The sequence below is a fragment of the Manacus candei genome, unplaced genomic scaffold (genome assembly GCF_025592945.1).
Source record: "Manacus candei isolate 608988 ecotype Guabito, Panama unplaced genomic scaffold, ASM2559294v1 h1tg000050l, whole genome shotgun sequence".
Classification (NCBI taxonomy): domain Eukaryota; kingdom Metazoa; phylum Chordata; class Aves; order Passeriformes; family Pipridae; genus Manacus; species Manacus candei.
This window is the reverse complement of record NW_026138098.1, coordinates 34294293-34306913: the sequence shown is the minus strand read 5'-3', so window position 1 is coordinate 34306913 and position 12621 is coordinate 34294293. Positions and strand designations below refer to the sequence as shown.

Genomic DNA, 12621 nt, shown 5'->3' with positions numbered 1-12621 from the left:
AAGACTTTGGCTTCCTGCTGAGGAATATCCTGAGTCTGTTTCACCCAAAAATGGCAAGAGGATTTTAAAGGCATGTCTTTCTTATGCTTCTTAAGGCAGAGGGTCTGAAATTCCTCCAAGTCCTGACTGTGCCTGCCTGGGCATGAGCCTCTTTCCCTGGAGGACTGCTGGTATGGGATGTCTGCATCCCACAGCTGGTTTTGCTGGTTTGGGAGGATTTTATTTTTTCTTTTTTGCCTGAATTTGAGCTGGGGAAAAAAAGATGCATTACACAGAGCACTCCTTAGTAACAGCTTTGCATCCTTTCACCTGCGTGCTGTTGTGAATAAGGATGTGTGTTCAGTAGTGAAATATCCCCGCTGACCTGTGTGTTTTGGGCAATATCAGTGATTTCCCTCTCTGTATCTATGCTACGTGGCTTCATGCTCCTGTAACACTCCTCCTATTGCCTGGAAGCCCTCCTGCACCCCTCCTAAATTCACCAACACCGTGCTTTGCTCACACACCCACCCTCGTGCTTGTATGTGCACACTGCCCCCAACAAGGTCCTGCTCTGGGGTCCCTCCCAGCCCCTCAGATGCTTTGGTGTAAAAGCCTGTGACTGATTCCCAGGCCCAGCCAGATCTTTGTCTAGAGCTGACACCGTGACTGTTTGGCTCGGGCTGTCTCCTGGCCAATGAAGGGACCTGATCAGCAAAGCTGTAAAATAAGGATGAAGCCACGGTAATCACCAAGTCAGAGCTCAGACAGTGTCTGCAGGGCCAGAGCTGACAGCACCAGAGCCAGCGACCTCTGTGTCCCTCCAGGCAGCTTCTCCTTTGGAAGGACAAGGAGATGAACTCCCTTCAAAGCCTGCTTTGGGGCTATTGTATGGAATACAATGCAGGGGAAATCAAGCTCTCCTCTTTCACAGCCAGCGGAGCAGACCCCTAATCAAGGGTGACCAGAGCAGATTTGCATATTAAAAGGAGTGGCTAGGGGCACTTAAAAAGAAGAGGAAACACATTCATCAAGGCCAGCTTTATCCGTATGGATATTATTATTCCCAGGGACAATATGCCCCAGACCCCCCATCATCTACTCTTGTGCTGCCTCTCCCTGTTAATGGTTAATTTCTAACGCTCCGTGTCAGGACACTGATACCTTCAGTGGCTCTGGGAAGGAATTTGAGAAGGTGGTTGTTGGAGCATGCGGAGTGCAGTGGTGGAAGCAGTGCCCTGGCAGCCACAAGAGGAAGGCTGTGGATGCTCTGGAGCTGTTCCCAGATGGTGATAGCTTGGGGGAGGCAGGTGGCCCTACAAGAGGGGTGGGGAGATGCTCTAGTTGTGTCTGAAAAGGTGTCTTGGGAGTGCTCAAAAAGCAAACACTCACCACAGCCTCCCATGAAGGACTTCTCCATCCCAACACACCCGGCCCTGAGATGACAAAATCCTGGTTCCCAAGCAGTTCAAATGCACAAGCCAGGATTAAGTTGCCGTGCATGTGGCACGAAGTCAAGGGTTTACATGGCAGCAGGGCAGATCTTGGTTCAGCATGCCAGAGAATGAGCAGCTGTAAGGAAAAGGGCAGCAAAATTCTGGGACAAATGGGCTGGGGAGGATGTGGTGTCTCCATCACTAGAAGGCTCTAAGGATGGGAATGAATTAGGTGTAGCACGGAGACAGGTTTCTTTTTTGAGGTCCTTTCTAGCTCTATCTTTTTATGCTTTTGTGACTGCTGATCACCAAAAAACTTGAAGGTGCTTTAAAAAATAATCCTAAGGCCGTGCCCTGTGAGGCTTTCTATAGCAGCTTGATTTAGAGGAGGGAAAAAAAGAAAGGAAATGAAAAACCTAGGATGGAGCTGCAACCTGTCATACCTCAGCAGAAGAGACACTGATGAAAGGGAAGTGGAGTTTTGCTGGAACCCGAGGTGAGCTCAGGTGTCAGAGCATCCCTGCAGTGCTGCATGGCTGGATCCAAGGGCAGGAAGCATGAGGGATGTGCATGGGATGAGTGTCCAGAGCCCGGATTCGTCAGTGTGGGTTGCAGAATGTGCCCTGGGTTCCCTGCTCTGCCTGACCAACCTCGTACAAAATCCTGCTACCTGCCTTTGGGGCGGGGAAATTCAGAGGCTTTGGTTCTTTGCTGGTGCCATGCCCCACTGTTAAACTGGTTAAATCAGATGTGCCAGCATGGAGCCCTGGTGACCAGGACAACCTTTGATTCACTGCAAGCTTCGTGGTTCCCAAGAAACCTGAAAATGGCTCCGTTTTGTTGGTCAGCTTTGGCAAAGGTTTTTATGGGAAGCAGTGCCTCGTCCTCTAAGCTCTGACTCTCCTCAAGCCTCCTCTCCATCTTCTCAGCACTCCATGATACTTCTCTGTAAGCTGAGGACTAATAATTTAGTATGAAAGAAGTTAACAATAAAACACAGAGACTTGAGGAGAGGTTTGCAGAAATAATCTGTATTATCCCAACTGGTTATAACCAGCTGCTGCCCGGTCTTGCTTCTGTGACCTTTGCTGTCTTCCCTTTTGAGGTTTAACTCCTTGTCCCCCCTTCCCATGGCTCTGACTGCGTCACAAGCAGAGGGACATGCCCAAGGTGTCATGATCCATCTGTACCTGCAGCCTGGGGCCCCAGCAGAGCCTTTTCGCTTGTCTGTCTGTGCTCTTGCCTTTGGAGAGAGACAAGAATATGCATTTTAAGATTTGCATAGGAACATGCAGCTGTTCCACCAAAAATGGATAATTGTTCTCCCCGCTGTGAAGTTAAACAATAAGAAGTGCCAAACTGCACTTGCCATTGCTGATTTTGTGCACTCAGCTGCATATTTTATGCATGTAGATTAGTTCCAGATTTATGACGATGTAACTGTTCATGCCTGTGTTAATCGGGCCAGGTTGTAGTTGCTGTGGAAACTACAACTTTGACTTTTACGTTAAGTTCTGTGGTGCATTTAATGCCTTTTTTTTATTATTATTTTTTAAGTCTTCCTATATTTAATGCCTTGTGGTGAAAATCCTGAGGGAATTGGCATCAAAAATAAAAATGCCTTTGGACAGAAAGCAAGTTTCAGCAAAGAGAGCAATTTTTCTGGGAAGTTGGGATGTGTGGGAAAACATGGGTTTGTGATAGAGTGCCATCTTGACCATAGCTGTATAACTATTATTATAAGTGTGTAACAACTATTATAGCTCCTGCAATACTGTCATAAAGAATGCAACTGTATAACTTCTAAATGTCCTGAAAACACAGGACTGAAGTTGTCGGGTCTCTAGGAATTCCCTCTGGCGGGTAGAGGAAATTACTGATGTGTGTTTGATGGGGAAATGGGCAGGTGCACAGTATTACTGATGCTTATCGTGTCTTTCCAGAACACCCCGGTGGGCACTCCGATTTTCATCGTGAACGCCACGGACCCGGACCAGGGGGCTGGGGGCAGTGTGCTGTACTCCTTCCAGCCCCCTTCCAGCTTCTTTGCCATCGACAGTGGCCGTGGCATCGTGTCGGTGATCCGAGAGCTGGACTATGAGGTGACTCAGGCCTACCAGCTCCAGGTGAACGCCACGGTGAGTCCCCCTCTGGCTGCTGCAGGGCTGGAGGTGGTGTCTGCGGGGGCTGCAATGGGGAAGGAGCTGTCGCTTGTTTATTTTATTGCCCTACTCTGGCATCTCCTTGGGCATATCCAGTGTTTTCTACTTAGCGAGGTATTGTAGCAATGCAGTGCCTGGGTAGTTTCAAATCTGTGTGGAGCACAGCTACACCTCTCCAGCAGCATCTCAGGCTTGTCAGGGGCTTCTGCATGAAGGGGAGCAGCTCCCTTGGTGATGAAACCCAGTACAGGCCGTACAGACCATTCATAGAATCACAGAATGGTTTGGGTTGGAAAGGACGTTAAAGACCATCTCATTTGATGCCCCTGCCATGGGCAGGGACACCTTCCACTAGCCCAGGTTGCCCAGAACCCCGTCCAACCTGGCCCTAAACATTTCCAGGGATGGGGCAGCCACAGCTTCTCTGGGCAACCTGTGCCAGGGCCTCAGCACCCTCACAGGGAAGGATTTCTTTAGTATATTAATCCCCCAGGCTCATTCCTTGTACATCATGGTTTATTACAGGTGGATTTACCTGTATGAAGTTCAGACATCATGAGTTAAAGTTTTGGTGGACAAAGGAGAAAGCAAAGTCCTAATTGTAGTCAATACCATCATACTGGGAGGGGACCCTTGGGAGATGCATCCACCATGGTAAATTCATGGCCCATTTGAATGGGAAACTTCTTCCCTGGTGTTAAATCTAGTGAGAGTTGAGAATGTGGAGCAGCACACAAGCAGGTGATCTGGGTGGTGGTTTCTTCCCATCTCAGGTTCAACAGAGGAAGGTGAGATTCAGCTCTAGAATACATCTGACCAACTCTGCACTCAGGAGAGGGGGGGAAAACCCTCTGTGACTCCTGCAGGCAGCTGGCTAGAACTCTCGAAGCATGTGATTTAATCAAGATCATTGTCTTGATGCAGAACCACAAATGTCAGGAGGACACGGGAGGGCTGTCCAGGGCTGCTTTGCTCTTCACGGTGCCGAGACAGGGCACTCACAGACTGCAGGGCCACAGGCAAACACCACAACCTTTCAGCCCAAGCCCCGCATGTTCCAGGCTGTGGAATCTCCCCCAGAAGCTTGTTCTTTTTCTGAAACATACCTCATGTTATTTTTAATATTCCAGTGGTGAGCGGGCCTCTCTTTGTTTCCTTATTGGTGTCTGTTGCTGGCACGCTTTCCTGGGATGTGCTGTTGAACTGTCTGGCAGGTTAGGAAATGTGGGACCAAACATCATCCATGATGGAAAAGGGACTTTCTTCCATGGGTCTGGTTTCCTCAAGGATGCAAGGATGTCACCTTGATCCATCCAGTTCCATTTAGCCCCATATCCCAGCGAAGATAAAATGGGGGCATATCTGGTACTTCATAGAATCACAGAATGGTTTGGGTTGGAAGGGATCTTAAAGCTCAGTTTGTTCCACTCCCCTACCATGGGCAGGGACACCTTCCACTAGACCAAGTTGCTCTAAGTCCTGTCCAGCCAAGCTTTGAACACTCGCAGGTGTGGGGTAGCCACAACTTCCCTGATAAGCTGATACTTGCTCTATGTGCTCATGGCATATAGTGATTTCCAGCTCAGGGAAAAAAGACTTAAATATTAAGTCTCTGAACTTGGCTGGATGGCAGCTGTGGGCATGTCTCCTTGGCTTGGTCAGTTGTAGCAATCCCTAGAAGAGAAGTGATGAGAAACTGCGGGGCAAATCTATGCTAGGGGAGAAGGATGAGAGTCGCAGAAGTGTAGCAGGAGCTGGAAGAGCAAATGCAGTCTCTTGCCTGCCTGATGAAGAGTTTGCATGGTCCGGGGTGGGAACTGGGCTGATGGTGAATTCAGGGTGGCTGCAAGGAGAGCTGGGGAGCTCAGGTGCAAGGCAGGAGTCATTTCACACCAGGGAGGAAGGCAGCAAGGGCAGACAGAGGCAGGAGAGACAGTCAGTGAGGAAACTGGAAGTGTGCTCGCTTCTTCGGTGATCTGTGATGCCTTAAACAAAACTTAAGAGGTGAAGGGGAGGGGAAAGAAAATTATCTGAAGAAACAAAGGACTTCAGCCTGATAACACTAACAGCAGAGTGGAGTCCAAAGTAAGCCTCCATCCAGGCCCTGAACACCGAGGCCCGCGGGTTAAGAGGATAATGTACAAGCTGTGTTGTTGAATACGGTTTAAATTAACATTAATCTTCTGGCAATCAGCCTTTGCTGCTACTCAGAGCCGCTTTGCAGGAGTGTGTGGTAACCTCTAATGGTTGCTTTCCAGCACAGTGCTTGACTGGGGGTAAGGAGAGATTGATTTCCTTCCCTTCATGTGCTCTCCCTTTATTCCTACGCTTTTAGCAAAGGGCTGTGGGCATTGGGGACACTTTTGAGCGCTCATGGGATGAGACTTCAGCAAGAAAAGCACGGGCAGCAGGGCACTGCCAGGAGAAGCTGGTGGCAGTGCCTACTGCTGTGGCATTGGCTGCAGGGAAAGGGTCTTGCTTTGGGAAAGTGCTTGAGGCTCCATCCTGATGGGATGTGACGGGGTGAAAGGGAGATGATCATAGAATCATGGAGTGGTTTGGGTTGGAAGGGACATTTGAAGGTCATTTAGTCCAATTCCCTGCCATGAGCAGGGACACCTTCCACTAGACCAGGTTGCCCAGAGCCCCATCCAACCTGGCCCTGAACATTTCCATGGATGGGGCAGCCACAGCTTCTCTGGGCAACCTTACCAGAGCCTCCCCACCCTCACAGGGAAGAATTCCTTCCCAATATTCCATCTAACCCTGCCCTCTGTCAGTGGAAAGCCATTTGCCCTTCTTCTGTCCCTCCAGGCCCTTGTCCAAAGTCCCTCTCCAGCTCTCTTGGAGCCCCTTTAGCCACTGGAAGGGGCTTCAAGGTGTCCCTGGATCCTTCTCTTCTTCAGGTGAACACCCCCAGCTCTCCCAGCCTGGCTCCACAGCAGAGGGGCTCCAGCCCTCAGAGCATCTTTATGGCCTCCTCTTGACACCCTTCTGGTGCTGAGTGGCCCCAGAGCTGGATGCAGTGCTCCAGGGTACTGATGGTCCTGCTCGGAGCATTTCAGTGTTCAAGGGCCACGACTGGTCCTTCTGAGACCTCTGCATGCTTGTGACCTGCTTGGCAGGGCAGGGAGGATGGTCACCTCGATCCTGCCAGTCCTCAGGCAAGGTAGGAGGGGAGAGGTTTGTAGCAGCCCAGGAGAAAGGATGTTGTTACTGTGGGGGTGAATCCTGCAATTCAGGGTTTCCACTCTGCCTTCTGTGTGAGAGCCCGGGCATCCTGCGAACCCAGGAGCAGCACTGGGTGTACATACCCTCTGCCAGAGCTTGGAGCAGCAAATACAGAACAGAATAAAGCTGCTACTGCAAGGCAGCCCATGGGGTTTGGAAGAGCAGTGGGAACACGAGGGAGCTGGTGGACTTGGGTCATGTTCCAGCTGATGGAGCCCAAGCTGTGCTGAGGCATCAGCACTGGTGGTGGGTATGAGACACTCTGCTATGATGTGCTGGTGTGAGACACGGCTGGCAGCCACCCCTGGGTCTCACCATGCAGAGGGACCCTGGACTGTGTCTGTGTTAGGAGGGGATTTATGTTTTGAAGTATATTTTGAACAGTGTTGCTGCATTTTCACTCAAAATGTGATGAAAACTAAATTGGTGTTTGCTTTATTTTAAAGGACTGATGCTGGAATGAAATGCATATTGTGTTTCAGCTTAGAGGGAGGTGCAGTGGACAATAATTCCAGCAGGTAGCTTGAAAAAAGAGATGATTACCTCCACTATTCAGAGATTCTGGCCCAACTACAGCTGCAGGAGACTTAATGCTGCTGAATAATTCTGCGGTTTCTGATAGAAATCCTTTCTCTCTCCTCCCCACCCCTCATTTTTTCAAGGACCAAGATAAAAACAAGCCGCTGTCTACTCTGGCCAACCTGGCCATCACCATCACGGACGTGCAGGACATGGACCCCATCTTCATCAACCTGCCCTACAGCACCAACATCTACGAGAACTCACCTCCGGTAAGGGCTGTGCTTCGCTCTGACGGGCAGGACCGCGGGGTTTCTTTCTGAAGCAACGTGTTTCCAGCCAGCTCCAAAACATTTTGCCTTTTTTTTTTTAAAAAAAAGGGAGCCTAAGCCAGGGGGTTTAGGAAGGCTGAACCCCCAAGTCAAATATTTTCCTGAGCTTTTTTTCTTAAATTTTACAAAGGCTGTTCTTAGCAGCCAGTTACCCTGTTCCCTCCCCACAGTCTATCTGCATGCCATTTCCAATAGAGAACTTGAAGGAAAATTTAAACGCTCCTGAAATGAGGCAGTTTTGAAAATGCCAGAATCATCAGCCATTTCAGCACTTTGAGTCTTTTCCCCCAGGTTTTGCCAAATTGATCCAATCATTTTAGTTCTTCCGAAACTCGGTTTGTCAGCAAACTCACTGTTTGTGGAAAAACGTCTCCCAGTCTCTAAATACAGCAGGGATGGGGGTTTTTCCCCCCCTAACAACAGCAGACATCAGGGCCTTGGGAGCTGTTTGCTCTGCTCCCAGCAAGGGTGCCCAGGGCCTTCAGTCCAAGCACCAGCCCTCCCCAGTAGCATCCACCTTCCCAAGGCACAGCTGTGCATCCCATCACTTTGCATATAGGGAAATATTTTTGTGTGTGGATGGAAAAACCTTCTGCCTTAAACAGCGGCATGGTGTGTGCCCATACCATGTGTGCATCCCATAACAACTCTGGGATCCCAAATGCCTGATGGCTCAGTGCACACAGCAGAAGAGGGAATTCCTTTTTATTCACTCTGAGCAAAAGCCCTGACATGGAGAGTGCTGGATCAATAGGGCTGAGTCCTGCTGTCCCAAATCCTGTGGTCAGACAGCACATTACCCATCTGCTGGCTCAGAGATGGCCAAAAAATGGCTTATTCATGAATTGCTTGCACAAAGTGAAAGTTTTGCTGAGATTAGGGTGTATTTTTGGTATGGGCAGAGTGAGCTGCAGGGAAATAAAAACCCCCACAATTTAGATCAACCTTAACTAGGAGGAAGAAAAGCCTTAGATGGACTGAAAGAAATGGAAGATCCACGAGTATAAAAAATTGTAGACCGCATCACCTTCATGGAGTGACCTGCTATCCAGGAAAGGGCATCCCCTTCCAATAATAATAATATATTTTAAGGCTCAAAGATCTCTTTGTGTTGAGGCACTGACATGTTTTTCCCGGAATATACAATGTTTGCAGTAGGGAAAGCAGCAAATAACCACAGTGTAACCCTGATACAGGAAATGAAGGAAGGAGTACTCACCAGGCAGCACTTTTCAGGCAGGTTTAGAGATTTTAATTTCTCTTGGCAACGTGCAATGTGGTGTCCAAGACAGATAGGTGACACCAGAGACACGGTGAAGAGGAAGGTTGCAAAACATGAGGGCTGCTTTGAGTGGTTTGGACCCCAAGTCCCTGCCTTCCTGGGAGAAATTCCACTGCTGAAACAAGGGTGTGGGGTTTAACACAGAGTCATTTAGGCTGGAAAAGACCTCAAAGATCATCAAGTCCAAATGTTAACTATGTGCAATTTTTGTCTCCCTGTGGAAGTCTCATCAGCTCTGCCTCACCCCCTCCAAGAGAGCATGGAGTGAGAGAACATCTTGGTTATCAAAATGATAACAATAAATTTGGATGAGGAGCCTGGCCTTGGTCAGTGGCTGTCCAAAACCAGGCCTACAGGTCAAGCCAACAGGCTGCAGTGCATTTTTGAGTGATGTTTACCCTGACATTGGACTCAGCAGGTCAAAATGTGCCCGACCTCTTCCGTCTCAGCCCCAACTCTACAGAGCAGGGCCTCACTGCTGCTCCACCCGCCCGCTCCCCGTCTCTCTTGCCTCTCTTTTTATCTGTGGTGCACAGCATTTCTGTGTTCCTCTATCAATGTATCAGGCGAGAATACCTCATCTAAAGTGTATACATTACCTAATAAAATCCTTCTTATTTGGGATTATTGCATCAAATTTTAATTTCCTCACTCGAGTAACAGCATGTCAGCCGGCCCGGCAGTGAAGAGTCGATAGAAGGTGAAAAGAGTGGATAAACTGCAGCAAATTACCGCAAACAGATCTCTATCAGCCCTTTGACTGGAATTGACTGGAATTAAAAAGTGAGAAATGGGATTTTTTTTTGCCGTGGCAGCTTTCTGAAGCACTCCCTGCCCCCCCTCCTCCTGCTGCAACGCTGGGCTGTGCTTCGCCTTTCAAGTCCCTAATCCTGTAAGAGAAGAAGAAGAAGAAAAAGGGGTGGAGGGGCACGAGAGGGGAGAGAACTGCCGTTGTAGCTCTTATTTTTCTCAGGCCGGGATCTGGAAGCATAATTTAGAAGCATTTTGGGCAGGTGCTTATTCTGACACTGAGAATAAAGCAATTTCTTATCGGGCAAAGGAAGAGGACACAGCGGGGAGAGACTCTGCTGTCCCTGGAGGTGTTGTATCTTCTTTCTTGATGTTGTTTATCATCCCAGCATGGCTCAGACATCTCTCCCAGGGCACCTGAGTGCACCAAAGCTGCCTGCAGCTGTGGCAAAGCTTGGTGGCGTGTTTTTCATCCTCAGAGTGTTTTTTGGGTGTCTGTCCTCACAGCGTCTGTGCGCCGGTTGATGCTGAACGTCACTGAAAGGCTTGTCAAGCCCCAGAACAGGTTGCCCAGGGAAGTGGTGGAGTCACCGTGCCTGGAGGGATTTAAAAGACATGTGGATGTGGCACCTGGGGACATGGTTTAGTGGTGGCCTTGGCAGTGCTGGGGGAACAGCTGGACTCAGTGATCTCAGAGGACTTTTTCAACTTAAAGGGTTCTGTGATTCCATGTCCTCCAGACAAGTTGATGGGGTTGGAGGGAGAGGGGCCATTTCCCCTTGCAGAGGAGTGTTGCTCTGATGAGCCCCCACTTTTGGACCTCAGCTGGGGCATGGTCCAGGCAGCACCACAGCTTCACTTTAGGGGAGAGAGAGGAGAAATCCACTCCCTGGAAGACAACCTGAGGCTGAAGACAGCCTATGAATATGTGCTTCATCCCACGGGGAGCCACGTGAAGGTGAGAGTGGGGGCAGATCCTGTTGGCACTTGGTCCCAAGCCCAGCAGTTGTATTCCCTCATGATAGGATGGTACAGCTATGTGTCAGATATCATTAAAACAGTTTTAATTCTTCAGCACCATCCTCTTCCTCCTCAGAAACTCCTTGGGTTGAAGAAATAATGTAGAATCGGTGCTATTTTTGCCCTAGAGTCTCAATAGCTCCGAGTTAATTCTTTCTTACAATATTTCCAGCCCATCAGTGTGAACACTTTATTAAAAGCTCAGGGTTTTATTAAAAAAGGATTGATTTACTCCTGCCCCTCTTCAAAAAACCCTCAGATTTTGTTTGGATAATGTGCCACTCTTTATTTTCTTTGCCTTTTTTTTAAGCATAGGCTTTCCCAGATTATTACTTTTATAAACCTTCTTCCTCCTTCCCTAGAGGGAGAGGGTTATTCTGCTCTCTCTGTACCACCAGCTGAACCTTCTCCCTGCAGCCACTGTTGTCTGCAGTAGGGAGGTGAGTTGTGACTTGTTTTAAGAAAAGTCAGGAATATTTGGGACTTTCTGGGAGCTGCAGGTTCATGCCACAAATACCTGAGGGCAGAGCTGTTGGCACTGGAAGTCAGCCTGAGGTTTCTGTGGGTAAGTAGAAGACACCAAGACATGGACAGTGAAAGGAATAGTGATGTGGTCTGATAGGATTTTGGAAGATAAATTGGGAATTGTTGACATGTGGTTTGTTAGGGGACGATCTTTGCCATCGTGGTACGGCTGAGATGAGGGATTTGGTTTGTTTGGGCTGTTTTCCCACTTCCAGCCTCTCCTCCCTGGGTAGTTATTTCTGCTGATGTGGTGGGCAAAGCACTTTGTGGCCATCACAGGTACCGAGTACTGAGTGTAGCCTGTGTGTAGCACCACATTTTGCATCACATCCTCTCACTCCAACCCATTCTGAGTGGGAATACTTCCTCACCACGAAGGCAGTAATTGCCACCAGCGACACAGATAAACATTGTGCCTGCCCTGGGACACTTGTCCAGCCCCTTCTCCAGAAGGATCCAGATTGCTCCTAAACACTGTGGGTGCTCAGGGAGGGATCATCCACCCCCAGGAGCTGGCATCTGCCAGTCTTGTGGATATTGGAAGAGTCTTGTGAAAGACCCGTCAGGATTGATGGAAACCAGGTGGGATGTGAAGAGGTGCCCAGATCCCCGCCCTTGCTGTGGTTCCAGGAAATAGCATCCCTGAACAGCAGGGAGCTCAGCACCACTCTAACACGTGTTTCTTGGTCACTGGTGAAGTGTTGCTCATCTCCAGGAGGAGCTGGTGAAGGGGCTTGTGGGGAAGGAGGAGAAACACAGGGCTGTGAGGAGAAGAGGGGGAGACCCAACATCAAACGCCACCAGCATGATAGTCATCATCACAAACTTACCAAGGACAGGATGAACCTCAGCGTGGCCTCTCGTAGCCCTCATTCCTGGGATCAAATGTCTGGATCATTTCTTCCCTGTGGGCATCTCTGTGGCCCACGCTGCTGAGATATCTGAATGAGATTCCCCCTCCACCCCTCCCAGACTTTCCCTGCTGCCACATCCACACTCATCCTTTTATCTCTCCCAACAACCCTTCTTCCCCTTGGCTCCTGCAGGAGGGGCCTCTCCCGCAGATAAGGCAGCCCATTGCTATTCCCTAGCCATGGCAGGAGCCCTGCCCTCTCCTGCAGCTGCCTTCCTCTGCAGCGTGCACAGCAGGACACAATTCCCATTCCATGCTGCTCCTGAGCTGTCTGACAGGTGATGAGCGAGCTGTCAGACAGACCCAGTGCCTTCACCCACTGCCCTTCCATGGAGGAGCTCCTGGTTTGCCAAGGAGTGAAGGGAGCTCAGATCTGCCCTGTGGAGATGGGAGATTAAAGCTTGGATGAAGTTTAATTCTGCTGAATATGATTATAATATGTAATACAATATAGGCTATATAATACAATAGT

General features: G+C 49.3%; 1 protein-coding gene across 1 annotated transcript in view; it reads left to right on the top strand.

Annotated features, from left to right (window-relative positions):
• CDH23 (cadherin related 23) overlaps window positions 1-12621 on the top strand; it is a 194755-nt gene that overhangs the window by 81642 nt on the left and 100492 nt on the right. The window contains exons 7-8 of the mRNA XM_051800244.1: window positions 3359-3553; window positions 7471-7599. Coding sequence (XP_051656204.1) covers window positions 3359-3553; window positions 7471-7599 — 324 coding nt within the window. The remainder of the gene's footprint in view (window positions 1-3358; window positions 3554-7470; window positions 7600-12621) is intronic.